We start from the raw sequence: 19,437 nt of genomic DNA, 5'->3' as shown, positions 1-19,437 counted from the left end.
CGTCGCAGAGTAGTGGATCGGGTAGTGGAATGTGTTTCTTCTAATTCCTTCAGATAATTCGGTGTTTTCAGTCCAGAAAATACCGCTGAATGCCTGGCGTTCAGTGCACTTGGGAGAGGACGTGGGTTTTACTTTGGAGGTGCTGTCTGTGCTGAAGTGATCATCACTCAGTTTATTGCTCAGAAGTTTACGTAAGTGAGGCAGATCTTAGTGCAGAGAGACACTCATAGTTAGACGCTAATGAATACTGGAGGGGAGAGAGGTTTACATAGAGCTTGCAGTCAAGAGATTATTGAATATTTTTCTATCAAGATAACATCGTAGTTATTTTTTCAGCTCCTTTCCCACTTCACAGGTTTCTTCTTGTATAAAAAGAAGCTTTACATGTTTCTTCTTATATAAAATTGGGAAAAAAAAAAAACATAGAAAAGACCGAAGTCCTTATCTTGTTTACATGATGTGTTTCTTGTCTCAGGACCATCTGTAGTCGAGATGTCACCATCCATATGTGTTCAAGAGATAACAAGTAAACTGAAAGATGGTCCCACATTTGCTGCTTACTGCTCACTGAAACAGGATTCCTGTTGTATAGTCCCGCCCCCTCCCACCCCCCTATTTAAGAGACCAGTAATTTTTCTGTTATATCTGGTGATTTAAGAAGTAATGAGACAAATTTATCAGCTTAATTATTGGCGTAGAACACGTTAAGTACGGTTTAACAAAAATGGGAAGTATCAAGAATATAATAAAACCCAGAGTTTGATTTAAGCTGTCTTCTCCTTCTTCTAACTTTATATGAAGAATAATGTTGATCTGTGTTAATATTGGATTTGCTCTCTGTAAAATCACTGTTCCTGCCTCTTGAGTGTTCCAGAAGTTTAGTCATGTTGTGTCAATATGGTTGCTGCAATTAGCTGCCATTAAGAGAAACATCTTATTGGTTCCTGTATACCACTGTAACAGGCAGTTTCGTTATTTAATGTATTAATAGTATAAGCATCTTTATCAGCGTTAATTGAAGTTTTAAATCACATTTACAGAGACTTCATAGTCGCATTATAACCTTCAGCAAATCCCTGACATGTCTGCTTTATCTATTTTCTTTTTGCCTAATGTCTTCTGTAGGCAATGGTTTCTAACATAAAAGTAGAATAAATGGTTCTGCCTTTTTTAGCTGATCAATTGAAATGATTAAACTTTGTATTGTTCATTGTTGCGAGGAAAATATTAGGAAAACTGCTGAGCAGTTTTTTCTCTGTGTATGAAGGAGTTATACAGAATCTGAGAATCTATAAATGGTGCCTTTGTAATCTCATTTGTATAACTACTAGGCATATTTTTCAGAGGGTAACCATATTGTTGCATGATGAAACTTGTGTTTACCACTGTTGCAGAACAGAAAAACTTCTGCATATGTGAGCAATAAAGCAGAAATATGAATTCATTACTGCCAAATATGTGCTGCTAAAAATGTATATATAGATGCTGTCATTTCAATTTTCAGAAGAAAATGCTGTCTTTTTAACTGCAGAAGAACAAGGCTTTGTCTTCCTGTAATTCTGAAGTGAGACTTGTCATCAACAAGAAAACTAAAACCTTTTAAAGATAGGCCTTAGTAGTAGAATGCTGAAACAAACTTCTGGATTAGCTTCATTGGCTTTCCTGCTTCTTTTGCATCCCAAAGCATAAGCTTAAATCGTCTCAGAAGGACAAGGTCCGCCAGTTTATGGCATTTACCCAGGCTGGTGAAAGGACTGCTATTTACTGCTTAATGCAGAATGAATGGAAACTAGAAGTGGCAACAGACAACTACTTCCAGAACCCAGACTTGTACTACAAAGAATCCATGAAAAATTCAGTAGATAAGAAGAAATTAGAACAATTGTATAATCGATACAAAGGTAAGGCTTGGGGGTTTTTTGTTGTGGGTTTTGGTTTTGTTGATTGGTTGGGGTTTTTTCTAATTACTTTCTTTGGGTGGTGTTTCTGCTTTTCTCTCTGCTGTTCTTAAGGACTTCTAGGAAAGACTGCTAGCTTTAGCTTCTCACTCTGTGTGGTAGCAAGATAAGGATGAAGAAGGTTTTAAATGGTCTTAACATTCACTACACAACTTCTATAGATAATCCTGTAGAATTTAAAGTAAATTCACAGTAGGAAATTAAACCTATCATGAGAAAATAGCATCAGCTGCATGCAATGGAAAATAGAGTAAAGCTTATTATGCAACGTATTTGTTTTATTGCCTGTGGCTGCTATTATAATATATATGCAGTGTACTTTGCGTGGCAAAATAATACAATTAATCTTATGCTAATATTTGTGGGAGTTATTTTTGTTGAAAGATAGTAGTATTTCTGTCCATCAAAATAAAAAATGTTTCAGATAACATTACAGCTAGAAATCTGACAAAAGAGATAAAGAATTACAGAATGTTTTGGGTTGGGAGGGACCTTGTAGATCACCTAGTTCCAACCCCCCTGCCACATGGGCAGGGACACCTTCCAGTAGACCAGGTTGCTCAGAGCCCTGTCCAATCTGGCCTTGAAAACTTCCATGGATGGGGAAGTGCTGGCTTGTCCCAGCATGTCAAGTAAGCATATTGGACAAGTAAGAAAATTCAGGAACTAGTCATAGAAACTCCATCCTTATTTTATTCTTTGTGTTGGCATGTTACAGCAAAAGTGATGTGCCTGATCAGAGAGGCTTGGAGTGAAAACCACAGGGAAGTAGTTTAAAGGCAGAGTTGTTTCTTTTCCATTTTTTTGTTTTACAGCATTGTTAAAAAGAACAAAAAAGGGGAAGATAGTCAGGTGAATATAAGAATGTATGTGATGTAGGTAGTAGTGCTTTCTGAAATGTGGCCCTCCGGCATGAATTGTGTGTTGTTCATTACATGTTAGAGCACTGTGGCCTGAAATCGTTGCCAGCCCCTGCCGAGATCCATACATCTTATGTTTCAAAAAATGAACTCTTTAACAATTACTCAGCTATGATTTTTTGTACTTTTCTAATTGCAGTAGGTAGCTTGCTTTGTTTGATAGTGTTTTCACCTTATTTTGATACACTTGATACTTATTTTGATACACTTTACATGTCTTCTATTTTAGGTATGGACGTTCTTTAATATTTAATTATCATATGGTAAAGAATTGTGTAGGGTCAAAGAACCAGCAATATTATAGCATTGTCTTGGGGGACTCACACAAACAGACCAAAATGAGCAAAGAAAACAAACAAAACACCAAACAACTAGAGAACCACTTTTTTTTATCTGGTATGGGGGAGTGTGTGTGTATATATGTTATATATATACACAAAAAGCATGTATCTGTCTATCTCTAAATCTTTTTCTTGCTCCTTGCATGTCAGTGTTGCAGAGTGCTGGGTCAAAAATGTATACAAATTTTTAAATGCTACTATAATTATTTTTTTTTTAAATTACAAATGTTATTTATTATTCGTAGTTTTCTAGCAGTGGCAAACTGCACCACTTGACTTCTGTGAAAGGAAATCTAGTCAGTTTTATGTCTGTGTTTTGGTTAGCAGCACATCTTTGCAGTTCTAGGACTTCAAGATTCAGTAAAATTGCAGATCTGAACAAAACTTTCACAAGATTTGAGAGAAAACAGCCAAAGTTTTGGTTAAGCACCTTTCCTTTTCTTCATGTACAGCTTAAACCTGGCTCATTGGCCTCAAAACAACAAGGAATTCCTTTGTCCTACTGGGCCCATAGAATGCTACAAACATCATACTATATTTGAAATCTGAGATGAGAGGTCTTTAATTGTCTGTGCTTTTTGTTGTTGTTTTTTTCTTATCTATTTATCCAGCAACTCCAAACAACAGTTTCATTTTTGGTCCTAGTTACCTGGATGACGAGAAACATGATAAGGATGAAACAGCCCTTGTCGAAATCCATCAGTATTTTTCCACTGATTTCAGCACTAGTGCACTTTTTGCCTTTAGTTCTGCAATTACTCTCCAAATATACAAGAAATGTGTTTTATATGTCTTGGAACTAGATCTGGCATATAGCAGATGTGTTTGCCTGCTCAAATGTCACTCAATTAAACTATAGGTGTAATTCTTTTTTAATGGGTAAAAGAAAGTCTTTGTCTGCTAAATTAACTTCCTCTTTGCATTTAGCATTTCTACCACTGTAGTATTGGCTGGGAAAGTGTAAGACAGCTTAACAACCCTCCCCCCGCCAAAAAAAAAAAAAAAAGTATTCTTTAGATTATTTTTTTTTAATGGGTTCATTGGATAAGGACTTAAAAATAACATGGTTGAAATTTTTAAGGAGTTGGTTGAAAATGGTTGAAAGATTTAAGGAGTTAGTCTTAAATTTACCTGAGGGGTACTTTTCTACATAGCCCAATTTGTGATACTGAAACGTCTTTCTATCAAAACCTGGGAAAGATAGTTCTATAATTTGTAAACTGTCAGCAACTGTCAGCCATTGAAAACTAACAGTGTGATTTTACTTTTTATTGCTGCTTCTTTTTTTCCTCCCTCCAATTATTTAAGTTTACATGCAGGGGCTTTTGTTTGCTTGTGGGGGTTTTTTGAGAGAGGATCTTGTTACAGAATTTTTATGGTGACATTTACCCTTATGTAGGTAGTTAATGGTGGTTCTTGCATTCGAAAAGGTATTAGTACTACTGAAACATAACATTTCGTAAGTTTAGTTTAAGACTGTTATCCTATGGCATTGTTTGAGCAACATCTTGGTAATTCCCTGATTTTAAACTAAAACCTAGTGGCTGTGGTCTTTAAACATTTATAGTGGATTCTCATATATCTCTACTGGGGGTGGGGTGTGTGTGTGGAAATCTGTGGGCTCACTTGATAGGTGTGGTTTTGCTGGTTTGTTTTTTGGTCGGTTTGGGGTGTTTTTTTTCTTTTTAAAGTTTAATACATGCTAACCAATAAATATATTGTACATTTTGATGTGTTTATCAGCCTTACTGTTTTCAGATGTAGTCAGGCATCTTCTCAGTTAATTCAGATCTTTTTATAGAGCATTATGGAGAGAAGACAAAATTATTTCATTGACATTAGCTAATGAATTCAAGAAAAGTTGCAAACCACTTTCTAGGGAAGTGTGCAGAATACTTAATTTATTTACAGATACTCTTCAAGGTTCTCCTATAATTAACTAGATTTCAAGTGAAGACATTTGTGAAGCTTATGGAAAACTGAAGACCTGTTATGCAGCATATCACAGCTGTGCAGATGATTATTTGTAAATTATTTTTTTTTTTGTAAAAAATTACAATTCTTCTCTGTATTTTGAACCATAGACCCCCAAGATGAAAATAAAATTGGCATTGATGGAATTCAGCAGTTCTGTGATGATTTAAACCTGGACCCAGCCAGTATCAGTGTCCTGGTTGTAGCATGGAAGTTCAGGGCAGCTACTCAATGTGAATTCAGTAAAAAGGAATTTGTTGATGGAATGACAGAGTTGGGGTAAGTATCCATTTCTGCATAGTTCATCATGTAAGGCCTGAGGTCTGTTTCTGTTTAGAACATTTTTAATTGAATTAAGTGTGAAGTTTCAAAAATCTGGTAAGGCTGATGCCAAACTTAACAGATGCTAAATGCCTGTAGTGTCCCATCTTCCTTAAACTGGTGCTTTACTGCAGAGCCTTAATGATGACCACAGTAAGGGTGTAGCAGTATAATTCCTGTCTGTACAGCACGAAAGGCAGATGGATATGCTGACCTTTGTGTGTAATTCATAATAAACATTTTGAGTTGGACTGTGTGGTGTTAAAAGCTGACAGTCACTGGAGATGTATGAAAGAACATGATGTAACTAATCATTTGCTTTTTTTTTTCTTCCTGGATTATGGGGCTGTTCTGGAAATTAGACTTCGAGGTTAAACCATGCTGCCTCAGTTTAGCAATAAAGTCAAGCACTTATTGCCATAAATAGTATTTTGTGTATAACTTTTCCTTGGAAGAGATACAGTATTTCTAATACATAGAGAAGTGTCACAATGACACTTTCTTTTTTTTTTTTTTCTTAACAGATTGCATTAGGTGGAGAATTAAGATTTATTATTTCTGCATGTTGTTTGTAGTTAAATAATTTCATTTGCTCTTAGAATGGTGCCTTATCAATACTTTTCTGCAGTAAGCCAACTTCAAGCAAATGTGGTGGTTGTTTCTTGAGCAGGGGTCCTAGTACTCTGTTGTTACTGACCTCATCAGTTACTGACTTCTTTCTAAGCTTTCCTTTTTAGGTAAGGGTATTCAGAAATTGTGGTGAAGTAACTTTTGATGTCATCAGAAGTCTACTGCTTTATTTTGTTCCTTTGGGCAGAGACTGTAAGAATAATTATGATTTTTCTATCCATTGACAGCAATCAAGTGTTCATGCTGTTATAGTAAACCCGCCAGCATTATTTGCTATAACCAATTAAAAAGGTTTTGCTAAAACACCTGTAGATTCCAGCTTTCATTTTGTTTTGAAACTTTATCGTGACATTCCTACTATGTCCCGATGGCTATCTCTGATACAGTTCCACAGAGGTCTGCGATTTTTATTTTTCTGCTCTAACACACATTATGATGTTCTTGGGAGTATAATCTGATCGTACCTGCTTGCCTCTGGTATAGTGCTTATTGAGAATTTGGAATGATTTTGTTACATATCTGAGGTCGAGTGTGTGGTTTTTTGCATTGAACATAGGTGAAGATTTGAGTGAAAAGAAATTCCCTGAGGTTTAGTACAGATTGGACATTTAGGATACATATAAGAAGATGTGGTATTCGTCTCTATTGTTAACTGTATCAAGTCTCCATGAAACTCAAGTTCTCAGTTGAAGACTGTTGGTGGAATTCTTTCTTTTCTCCACCAGGTATTGCTGGAGGCCAGAAAACTGCTTATTTTTACCTGTACAGTGCAGGCTGGTTAAAACTGCATCTGTGTTTTATGAATTTTGGTATAGTTATCCATCCTATAATAAAACATTTCTTGAATCCTCAGAATAAATACATTTAGCTACTGAGAACTTTGAAATGCAAGATCTTAGTTATGATATCTGCTCCTTTGAAATTTTTTCCCTTGCTCTGAATTTCTAGGTACAATTCAAAATATTGGTAATGTCCTATTAACCTTCTATATTCATTTGATTCCTTGGCTTGGGAGAAACCCTTTTTCTTTTAAAATTGCATCTTGTCAGCTCAGGTGCTTTCACTGAAAATGCTCCAGTCTCGTGTTATACAAGGGTTGTGTTTCTGTTAGAATCTCATAACTTGATTCTGTCTTAGCTTACCTGTGCCAGGCTGTTAAACCGTTTGTCAGCCTTCAAGCTGTCATCAGAGCCTCATTTATTTCTTGTTTTTCCCCACTGATCCACCAGTGTGGGGAGATGACTGCAAATAATAGTGCATTTTGTTGGAAGTCCTCTAATGTTAAGATTAAGTCTAAACATGGTATGTAGCTCTTCATTTAGGTGGAGAAGAGAATAAGTAATGTCTATCTAGGTTAAAGCAAAACCCCACACCCTGGTGTTACAATAACTGTAGAAGGGAAAGGATAGCAAATTTCAGAGAGGTTTATATGTTCTTTAAGAACAGAGTAACATTTATTTTTTGAGTTCGTATGAAGAGGCTGAGGAAAGAAGTTAAACCACTGACTTCTGTTTGGGTATTATACTTAATGGATGCTTATATATAATGTTCCACTTAAAATTGTTTAATAAAGGCATTTGAGTATTTATATTCTTAAGAATGATACCCAGAAAGATACTCTGTTATCTTAACTACTGTTTTATTTTGCTCTGAAACTAAAACTTAAAAAACAAAAAAGGATAAGAAGGAAAACCAAAAAAAGGTTAAAAGAAAATCTTAAATATTTACGAACAATGTAACCTCTTTTGAACAGGTGTGACACTACAGAAAAACTAAAAGCTCTATTGCCAAGACTGGAACAAGAGCTAAAGGATCCAACAAAGTTCAAAGATTTTTATCAGTTTACTTTTAACTTTGCTAAAAACCCTGGACAAAAAGGTCTAGGTAAGTAGAAAACAATTGAGAAAATATCTACAGACAGTGAAGTCAGTTTGAAATACTTAAAATAATAGTTTTCTCATTGGTGATTGTATAGTAAATTCATTATTGATTTAATTCACTGACTTTTCCTTTTTCCCCGTCTTCTTTCAATTAATCTCTTCTTTAATGTCCCCTTGGTCCAGATAATTTAATGGTATTTTCTGCTAGTATTGACATTCTTTCTCCTCTTGTCAAACGAAGTTCCTGCAGTTCTTACAGACCTCTCATAATTTCTTTCAAAGTCTGAGCTTGTGAGCTCCTGGTATTTTCTGTTTTGTTTAGAACAACTGAAACAAGATGTCCATATTGGCTAAAAAGAGAGAGAACACAGAGCAAAAGTTATTGTTCTTCTAAGACTCTTTTGGGTTTAGCTCACAGTTTCTACATAAAGTTTAGGAAAATAATACTATGGTCTTGGTTCAAAGCTGGTGAACAGAAATAGGCATTCTGTTTATAAAGTACTAAACTATTATTCTTTGTAAAGTTTGAGATTTGTCCCAATCCATTCTTTGTATTGCTGGAGTAAAATGGATATTTTGTTTAAATTTTAATGTTCTCTTCAAATAAAAAATATCTATAGCTTGTGAATAGGTGAAAAAAATTGTAAGATGAAATCTGATAGCCTTTCAAACTTATATCCGCTTCCAAAAGACACTGTGAGGGAAGGAATTAACCTATTTTGTGTGCAGGATAGAGCCATACCATCATCAGTGTTCTCTTTGTGCTGTGGTTGAGAAGAGCAAGTGTTTTGGGATGGGTTTTTTTGGTGGTTTGGTTTGGGGTTTTTTTGGTTGTTTGGGTTTTTTTTTTAAGCATAGCCACTTCAACTTTGTGTCTGTTACTTCACAAGCACATTAATAAATACTTTTTCTCAAAAACTGTGAGAAGAGTAGTGAGATGGAGGTCCAGAATGTTTATTTTAGACCTTCTCAACCAGAGGCTTCTGTTCCACATTCTTCCTTGGGAATTACTTTGAATGATATCTCTTGTCTTCCCCAGTGTCTTTTTCCCTTTTGAACTGTGAGTAACTTTTAGCCAGTTTCTATTTTTCTTTATTTTTTTGCAGCGATTTCATTTTTCATTACATGTCACTCTTTCAGGGATCACATGCCACGTTTCCAGCCACAAAAAAGAATTGTCTTGTAGTGGTTCTGTGAGGCTGGGTGGAATTGAAGTGCTTTAGCTAGTTGTTCTTTTTTTCTTGCCTCTCTTCATTAAAAAGCCTAGTGCTTTCAGATTGTGGAAAAGGTAAGTTAGTTACAGCCAAGGCTGGAATTTATGGGATACCTAAAGAAATACTACAAATGTCTTCCTGTTTTAATTGTATCAGTTCCAACGTGAAACTCATGTATTTGGGAAATACGTCTCAAAAGCTTTTCACCTAAGCCTGTACAAAGAGAGGAGGAGGGAAGACAGGCCAACCCAGATTATGGAACTGAATGTACTGTCTATTCAATGTGAGGAGGAAAAAGGAAACTTACTTGTTTTCCATTACTTCTGGTTTTGGTATGGAGGCCTTTTCATTTATAAGACTGTCTTCTTTGTTGTGTAAGAATGGTACTTTTTGGCAACAAAACAGCTAAGTGCCTTCTTGCACTAAGGTTTGAAGTATTAGTGCAAAAATTAAAGTAGAACTTAATATAAACTGTAGAAAAAGTTGATTTGAACTGTTGCTGATTTCAGTTTTCAGGACTTTTAATAACTCTGGTAATACTGTTTCTTAATCTCAAGTAGTGCTTAGTTCTTACATGGCAGTATTTTGGTGACATTTTTCATCAGACTTCTTATGGTTTTGCTAAGAAGATTCCAGATATTAAATAAATATGAATAAATGCCACTGCTCTTATTTCAGTGGAGATACACCATGTTTGTCTGATGTGAACTTGGATCACTATAGGTCAACTAGAAAGAGAATGCTGGACAAACATAGTGACTAATATGACATTTTTGAGCGATTCAGATCAGTGATAGCTAATCCAAATAAAAACTAACGCTGTATAGGTTTGAAGCCAGAATCTTTCCAGGGAATGCCATTATATTCAGGGAGCAGAGAAATGGAGGAAAAAAATATTTACAGGTTGGCATTTATAACTAACTGCTTCCTGGTGCAATTATTTTAAGAGTTATGTTTGTTCTCTTTCAGCAAGGAAAACAATTCAGTCACTTATCTTACAGGAGTGTCTGTATGAGCTGAGAATACTAGTTGCTTCGGCTACATGTTATAGAGGCTTAGGTGTCTTTTTATTTTACATCCTTTTCTCTGTATACACTATGTATTTTCTCCTAGAATGAGAAACTGTCGATCTTCTCTTGAGGTGTTTGGTATTTGTGTCCCAGTGACCATGTGCCCTATTGTCAGGGAGACACGAGTATGTATTTCATCCACATACAAAGTCTTTCTCTCTTACTAATTGTGGAACCTTGTCTCAGCATGCTTTTATGAATTCAGTCCAGATAGTTTAAACAGAATGTATAATTAGATTTGTTACCAAATGAGCTGGTATAAATCTCTGGATAGCTCTGTCTAGGTCATCTTAAGATGTTGAACTCTCCTTCTTCCCTGCATGCACGTTAGATGAACTTGCAAGTGCTACTCACGTCTAGGATGCTGCTAAGATACTGCCCTGACTGCTTGCTTTAAAATGTTTCTGGTGACATGCTCCCATTATAAGGTTTTTGCATGCTCCTTCTCATACGTTCGCATTTGAGTTATGACTTGAAGGTCAGTAAGTTTATGTCAAGTAGGGATAAAAGTAAATGGTTTTAATTAATGAAGTAGAAATAATGAAGTGGAAAGGAATTATTTCCTAACTTTCAATTACAAAATATTTTAATGAGATTTTTCTGGGGTGTGAAGTATCCAGTGCTTCCTCTTATTACACTCTGAGCTTAAATCACGAAGTCTGGTAGTTGTTGCATTCCTTGTTTAGGGGAGTGGTCTGTGGGCTAAAGGAATACTGCTTGATTTCTCAGGTAAACACACCACCTGTTTGAAAACCAAGCAAATTTGACATAGTACCAGTGATAAATGGGCAATTTTTATTCTTAGCAGATTGTTAATAAAAACTATTTAAACGGTCCTTCTGTTGGATCTTTCAGGCTAAGTGCTAATGTGTCTTTATTTTTAACAGAAATAACTCTTGAGAATAGAGCTCGCCAGAAAAAATGTCTAGGATAGGCAGAGGAGACTCATTTATGCAGTTATTTTTCATGTTTATTATCTTAACATATTGAAAGTATAAGAAATTACTGAAATACCTCTAAAATGTCTAAGCAGTGAGCCTTTATGAGTCATGTTTATCGCTCTGTCAGTATTTTAATACGTTTCAGATTACTTTTTTTTTTAATAATCTTTCTGCTGTTTTGAGAAGTGATAAGCAGCACTTACTACTTTATTTTTGCCACATCCCCCTGAAGAACATGAGGAAATACAGTGATTCATGGGTTCCTTTTTAATATGCCAGGCGGTCTTTACATTTAAAAGATAAACACTTACATAGTGTTTTCCCTTGTGCCAGAAAGGATCATTCCTCACACATGTCTTTCTAACCAAGTGTTCAGTGGTATGCTAGCAATATATTCTAACTTACTTTTTCAAGTTATCAGCAAGATTTGATACGTGATTGGCAGTGGTCCTCTGACTGGAAGTTGGGGAGCGACTGCCTTCACATAATAAAATCTTAAATTTCTGATGGCAGGTCTCATACATCTATGTCTGTGCTTGCTCATGCCTAGTGTTAGATTATATTTTTTTCTTTTTCTAGTGTATAACTTAAATCTTTGTTCCTGGATTCTTCAGTTCAGTACTTACCCATCCAGAGCATATGTGCAGAATACATGTTTCCTTGGCATTGGCTACAATTTTTTACATATTTGGCAACTATGTATGTGTCTTCCCTTAATCTCTGGACTGAGTAAAGCTGGCTACCCTGATGAATTTTGTCTTCCAGCTCTCTGATATTGCAATTGTACCTTCCAGCTCTTTTTCTTTTTTTTTTTTTTTTTTTTTTTTGTCTTCTGGGATCCTATTGATCTAACTCTTTCTTGTCTTGTAGTACCCAAACAAGCTAGATAAGCTTCTGTGCACCTTAGATAATTTGCTCCTTGATTTACATCCCATTACTGCCTTGCTTTTATGTGTATAACACTGATACTCTGCAGTTTGTAATCTACTATGTTACTGCATTTCTGCAGAACTGCAATGCACCCAGTTAATTTTGAATCTGCAGTCAGTTATTCCCACTAGGTTTATGACTTTGCATTTCTCTTTAATGAAATCTTTTCTATTTACTTCCAAGTGGTTTTCCAATTTATCCAAATAACTTTGAATTCTAATCCTGTCCTCTGCCATGCAGTGCTTCCTTCAGGCTTTGTGTAATTTGTAGATTTAATAAAAGTTTTCTTTGTTGTATCATCTGAGTTATTTAAGTATTAGACGGTGTTAGATACAGGACTGACCTTCGTGGATGAGTTACTTTCTCCCGGTTTGGCAGGGAAGCACTGGTGTTCTTCTGGAATTTCTTTGACCCCTATGAATTCTCAGAGATGGTAGGTAGTAGTCTGAGGTTTCTGGGATGAATTTCACCATGTCCAGCTTTGCTTTGGGCACCAGTGCTTTCAGAATGAATTTCTAAAAGCTGTTTCTGAGAATACTGTCCATTTTCATTGAACCTTTTTGCCTGGAGCCTATCTTGAAAAAAATCTGTCTATCCCGAACATTTATCTTTCAGGAGTTATCAGCAGGACACATAGTATCTCTTATGACACCAGCTGCCATTTGTGAGGGAGGGAGTGGGAAGGCACAGAAGCCCTTCTTAGAGCGTTTTTTGGTGGTACACCACACAGTCATCTTTGCAATGCAGTGGATCTTGCTCCAGGAAAGCATTCCAGGCAGATGTGTGTGTATGCAATTTTGTGTTTTATTTACTTTTAGAACAGCCTGTCTTCCATTGCTTTTTAATTTCCTCTTATTCTATAATTCCCTTTAAAACCAATGCAAGAAATTCTGCCTTTATGTAATTAGACGGGAAGAATCCTCTCCAGTAAATTAAGTTACATCTGTTCTGTCATTCCCCAAAATAGGTACACTGATACTCATTCCTAGAAATAGGACTGCCTTTTATAGGAGTCTGTCTTCCACAGTTCATGTGGTGATACTAGGGAATTTTTATTTCTCTTTATATCTGCAGGACTTCTGTCTCTATAGTCTCATCCAACTTGGATGTTTCCACTTTTATTAGCTTAATATTGTGAAGCAGTATGCTTTAGTCTGGACACATGCTGTTTAAAGAAGTAAAAGTAGTACCAGTCACCCTAGGCGATAACTTGTGTAAGCAGTGAGATGCAGGAGGCAAAAGCATATTGCCTAAGATCTACCATGATTTTCTTTAAGCAGCAAATGATGTTCTGATTAATATTACTCAGGATCCAGCTGTCAAGTGTCTTTCAAATAGGTCTGAATAGATTTGATTATTATCTAAGAAAAAGATGGATGCTTAGAACTATCAAGACAATTGTTCTCTAAGCGATGGACAGAATTTGGAGGGGAAAAAAGATAGTAAGGCTTCCACACAGCAGTGCTATCTCAATGGCTGCATATTGGACCTGGCAGGTGTAAGATATATTTATTAGACTTCATCTGAGTGTTTCGTATATATTTTGAGATAACGTAAACAGTGCAGTTTATTAAGGTCTGGTTTGCCAGGAGAGTTTTACAAGGAATTATTGTGAATAAGTGTGATTCTGTCTATTTAATCTGCTCTCTCATGCTCTTGCTACTATAGTTAGTACAATAACTGTGAATTTTGCATGGTGCAGATTTGGAGAGGTTTGTCTTGCCTTCTGCTCCCAAGTTCTATTTTTTTTCTACTGCAATCTGAGTGGAATTTTGCATCCTAGCTCTTGATTGAGTGTACTAAAGATTATAGATCTTTTATCATTTGTATACAAAACAGTTCAGATTTCCGAGGACACTGTTCAAACTCAAAGCAAGGACTTAGCTCCATTTTATTTTGTGTTATTTTTTTAACATGGTACTTACTATGAGTCTCTTAATGGGCCTCCCTTTGAGCCCCAACAAGATGTGTTCAGGAGATTCCTCATGCTCAGGAGTTTACTGCAGTTTGTTTCAGCACCGTGGAGGAACTTAATGCATTCTTTCATGGTCTTCAACTTTCAACATGGAAACAAAAAGCAAATTTGGTCCTTCATCACTCCTTTGTGGTCCCTTCGCCTGCTTGCTGGCTCAAAAGGTTGTGCTTCCTTCTCTCTGCCAGTTTCCTGTGATCAAGCAAGAGATGATACATGAGGAGTGCATTCAGACTTGAATCAAGTATTACCTCAAGACCAGAAGAATGACTCTTTGCATCCGGTATGTGGACTTCAAGGAGGTTGCCTCTTCTATGAGCAGATGAGTATAATGTGCTCTTTTTCATTGAAGCAACATCACCTTTGGCTTTCATCATAGCAGTATCTCAAAATTCTTTGAAAAGATGCTTAGACATTAGGGAAGGATCTCTACCCTATCGATCCATTTGTAGCATGTTTGTAGAAGTGAGCGGACATGAGAATTTGAAGGAGTTCAATAACTGAATTTCATGCTTACTTTGGAAGAGGTCTGTGAATGCTGTAGTTTAGGTGTTTCAATGGCTTCGGTTGATCTGTGTGTATGGTCCTTGCTTTACTTTTTATTCACATTTTTCTTTCTGAAAATGTCAGCGATTCAAGAGAAGCTTAGTCCAGAACAGGGTGCTCTGATCAAAAAAGGCCAATAGTAGCTGCAAAACTGTGACATAACTGCCAGTTCCAGAAATGTCTCATTGATTCTTTTACTCATGTTTGGCACTTATTTGGGAAATGTATATCCAGTCAACTTTAAGTCATCTGTTGTAGTTTATCTGGAGAGATTTTCAGAGACAGAAGGATTTTGAAACTGGCTACAATCAGGTTCATTAGTCTGCACTCAGACTGATGTTTAGATAGCTATCTTCTAAGCCTAGCTCACATTCAGGAGCAGTTTATCTACTTTTGTGCAGTTAATGCTCAAGATAATCACCATGAAAAGTTCTGCATGGAATCAGCATGCTTCAGTGTGGCAGATGCTGAGATAGAGTTGATAAGCACAGTCAGACCCTGCCCAGTTCCTGCAGAGCTCTTGTGCAATCCACATGCTGTGCTTCATCACTCTTCCTTGGGACTGAACTCCAGCACTGTGCGTTATACATCCCCTGACGGAGAGCACTGGAAGGCTCTTTTCTTACAGCTTTGCAGGGATGAAAGGATCCAACTCAGCTGGATCCTGAGTTTAGCCACCTTCCAGATTTGTTTCATAACCCTTATCTGTTTTTCCCCTTCTCTCTTCCCGTGGGAGAGCTCCTAATTGCAGATAAGAGCTATTTTGCTCTAAGCTTCGGTAATTTAGTGAAGGGTTTTTAGGTTGAATCCTGACAGTATTTTCTTGTTATTTTGCTATGTGGGTGTTATTTGTTTGTAGAAGGAAAAAAGAACGTTTTGATTAGGAAAGAAACTAATTCTTGTGTCCATGTTCTTAGTAATTTGGAGGCCAAAAAAGACTCTTAAAATCATTCAGAGATAAGGAAACAAGGAGTCAAGTAACTCGATGAATCTTGCAAGTATTCATCTGTTTATTGGTTAGGTAGTGTGATAGTCCAATTGTTGAGATAGATTGACACTAGTTTCCACTGTTCCCACATCTGCACCAGTTTCAATGTGGTGTCCAGGAATTTTATTGAAACAAGTAATTTAGTGCAATGTAGTTTTTGGTTTAGCTTTACAGAAGTATGATACTTGCTGTGATCACAATGAGAAAACAAGATCAAAGAATATCAACCAGATGATAATGATACTTCAGGACAAGTTGTATGACTGTAGAGGAAACATCTTAAGTTCAGTCTCTTACAGGAGCTACATGTATTTTTACAAGACGATAGAATGATAAAATAGATTTCTGTGTCTTGCACTTGTCCAGATTAATTTTTTGTGCAGTGTTGGGAACAGGAGAGTTTTTTGGCTGCTCTTTTGTTTTCAAAGCTATAGAGTAAGTTTTGGTTAAAGCACTGGGGAGAGAAAGCCTCAAACAAAGGGGCTCTTGGCTGTGAAATGCTCATTTCAAAAAACTTTTTTCTTTCTTCAATCCTTATTAACTGGTGTAATAAAAGTAACTTTTTCCTTTCTCCTCCTGCAAACATTGGTACATTCTTTACTAATTTGTTGGTTTGGGTGTGTAGATGGACTGGGTAAGGCTGATTCATCCTGTTATTTTGGAAGAAAATAAAAATGTAGTTTGAGAGGGTACTCTTTGAATAAAATTCATTGATGAGCACTGACACTTATAAGAAGCTGCCTGAGGTCTCTCACAGAGGTGACATATGAAGTAGCAAAGCTTTATAATACTGATAAGAAGATTAAACATCAACAAAGGAAGAAAAGGCAATACTGGGACAGCCAGTAGATCTTAAAATATGTTATTTGTTTCCAACCTCATAAACATGATAGAATCTGCCATTGTAATGTTCAGAATGTAGCTAATATGCTGACTAGGGATTATGAGGGAAACGGTGGCTAATATTAAAGTATTCTTGTAAATAACTTAAGATTTTCAGATGTCATTAGGAGGCCAAGGTAATGCCTTCAACTATATTTTTATTTTTTTTTTTTTATATCAGTAATTTAGGTGAATTAGTTTTAATATTCTGACAGCATCAAACATGACTGCATGAACAGCTCTTGTTGGTAAGGCAGCCTGGGAGCTGGAAATTTCTTATTTGGCAGAGGATGACATGTGGGTGCTGCAGTCCCGGAGTGCTGTTTTGGCACAGCAGGTCTAAATGAACTTCATTTCATGTTCCTCATAAATCCTACTCTCCAGCCAATTCCTTGATATCTCTTGATTTATCTTTCTGTTTTCTCACTTTCTTGATTGCTTGTGTGCAGTGACTTCGTTGCCCTTGTCCAAAATCATAACAAAGGAATGAGGAGCTTAATTTGATTATTTTTTTATTCATACAAAAGAGTAATGATTTTTTTTTTTTGTTAAGAAGATAAGCATTTGATCAAATCTTGAAAGTAGGCACAGGCTGTCTAATTGATAATGTATTTCTCCTTCTGCATTAATTGTGCTAATTTGTTATCACTTCAAGCTCTCTGTTCAATCAGGGTAAAAGAGGCTGAGGTGGGTTTTTTTTAGAAGCAATTTTAGAGTGAAGCTTTAATGTTGCAGAATAAATCATACTGCATCAAAATGCTTCTGGTTGTGAAACGCTGATATTTTAAATAATTCAAAACTCTTAAAACATATCAAAACATGTTTACTATAATAAACATTGTTTAGCAAAATAATGTTTAAAATAATGGAAATATTTTTTTATCAACCTTTTCCTCCTTCTTGAACTTGCTTTACTTAGATATCCCATATATTTTTTAAGTCTTTTTAGTAATTTTAATAATTTTGTAATGGTAATTGGTATCACTTTTAGGTGACTCAGTTCATAGGGTTTTACTACAGAAAGCCTTATAGATGCTGTATGTAGGCACATCTAGACTAGGTACCTGAAAGGCTGAATATCAAGATATTGAAGCTTTGTTTCAGTGTATGGAAAATACTTGGACTATACTGAAGGGGCTGCATGATATACAACTATCACTACATACTAGCGCTGAAGATAATTTGGGGTGAATGGTTAGCTCAAACTGTTCTGTAATGTACAGCATATGATGTCATGTTTTTATGATCTTAAAATTGCTAAACAGTGAATATTTAATCTTGTGAATATGAACATGGATGATTCCAGTGAGGTCTCTTCTAAACTGGTCTTTGCTTAGGCGTTAGTTTCCAGGCACTGGAAAGTATGCATCTGTGATTTCCTTTCCTTTTATAAAACTTGTATTATTAGTCTATAATGCAGGAAGTATATTTCTTGCTACAAAACCAGCATATTTTTATAATTGTAGTTTGATTTTTATTTTATTTGTAATGATGCCTTCATATCTATGCAGCATTGAAATACAATAAGACTGCCTAAGAAAGCCAGACAATAAACCCATCTTCCTGTGGGGATGCAGAACTCTGATGGCATAAGGGGGTTGGTTTTGGTTTTTTTTTGGGGGGGCGAAGTGTTGATATTTGTTAGTGCTGCACTAACTGTAGCAGATACACAAACTCCACAGAATTACTATTCATTGACACTACTGTCAGCATCCCACTGTAGAACTGGAACTCCCTGTAACTAGGTTTTTCCTTTAAAGCAGAAATTGCCATTTCTGTCCTCCAGTGTTAAGTTTTTCAACATAGGTAGGGAATTGTCTTCAAACAAAAGTGTAGCCATATGTCCTGAGAATGTAGCATGCCCAAAGGCCTTGTTTTCTCAACTACTTTTAAGATTGCTTTAACTGGCACCACTACCAGAAATGATAGTCCCATCTAGTTCCTTTTGTTCAAGTATCTCTTGTGTTAAGGGGTTTGCGTGATTGCAGTGGACCAAATGAGGAAGATGTACTTTTTAGAATTTTTCCCTTGAGTTAATTTTAACCAAGATCAGGACCTCCCTCCATTTGCTTCATGGGGAGAGCAGCTCCGGTGTGGACTGGTCTCAGCCCCTACAGAGCAGCATTGTCAGCAGGATGTGCTTTTGTTGTACATCATAGCAAATGATTCTTTATCTTTGTGCAGGAGAAACCATTTGCACACACATGTAGTGTATCCTTCAAGTATCAATGTAATTAAGATACAGTATTTCACATGCATTGTTTTAAATACCATTTTGCAGCAATCAAGTTCATTGTAGCATAATACTAAATTTGACACATACTCAAACCAAGGAAGTGTGGCCTCTTCTTTCTCTTTTAACTTTTTTTTTGTGGCACCTTTAACCATCTTCCTTTCCATGCCTGTACCTTCTTCCTTTTTCCAAGGAATATTTCCATCAGAAGTATAAAAACTCTTCAGCTATTAAGGTGTTTTTTCTTCAAAGTGCATTTTGTAATGTTGTCACGTGACAGATTTGCAAGATTGGCTTGGGAAGGTTGTCTTCATAAAGAAGCCTAAGTGAATGGCATCAAAGCTAGTCACTTAACAGTGAAGTTTAGAAACCCTTAAGATTATTTATTTCTCCCTTCCTATTTCTTTTGCTTTTCATTTGGGATAACAGATATGAATAATCTGCATATCTAAACAGCAAGTAAGTGCTATTAACTATTCTCTTCTGTTTATTTTCTGTGAAGAGTGAGCATGGTGCAGGAAGAATTGAAAGAAGTTTATCAGGGCACAGAGCACGTTCTGTACTGGAAAGCACTCTGATCATAGTAGAGCAAACACCTCCAGCAGCACCATCTCTCTATAGCTAGGTACAGGCATAT

The 19,437-nt window shown here is 36.2% G+C and overlaps 1 protein-coding gene across 1 annotated transcript in view; it reads left to right on the top strand.

Annotated features, from left to right (window-relative positions):
- Nucleotides 1-1,686: 1,686 nt before the first annotated feature.
- Nucleotides 1,687-19,437, top strand: part of DCUN1D2 (DCN1, defective in cullin neddylation 1, domain containing 2) — a 22,545-nt gene continuing 4,794 nt past the window's right edge. Inside the window, exons 1-3 of the mRNA XM_010009909.1 lie at nucleotides 1,687-1,901; nucleotides 5,304-5,472; nucleotides 7,898-8,028. Coding sequence (XP_010008211.1) covers nucleotides 1,727-1,901; nucleotides 5,304-5,472; nucleotides 7,898-8,028 — 475 coding nt within the window. The 5' untranslated portion in view covers nucleotides 1,687-1,726. The remainder of the gene's footprint in view (nucleotides 1,902-5,303; nucleotides 5,473-7,897; nucleotides 8,029-19,437) is intronic.

Source organism: Nestor notabilis, unplaced genomic scaffold (assembly GCF_000696875.1).
Source record: "Nestor notabilis isolate BGI_N333 unplaced genomic scaffold, ASM69687v1 scaffold13832, whole genome shotgun sequence".
Lineage (NCBI taxonomy): Eukaryota > Metazoa > Chordata > Aves > Psittaciformes > Psittacidae > Nestor > Nestor notabilis.
Note: the sequence above shows the minus strand (reverse complement) of the source record. Positions and strands in the feature narration are given on the sequence as shown.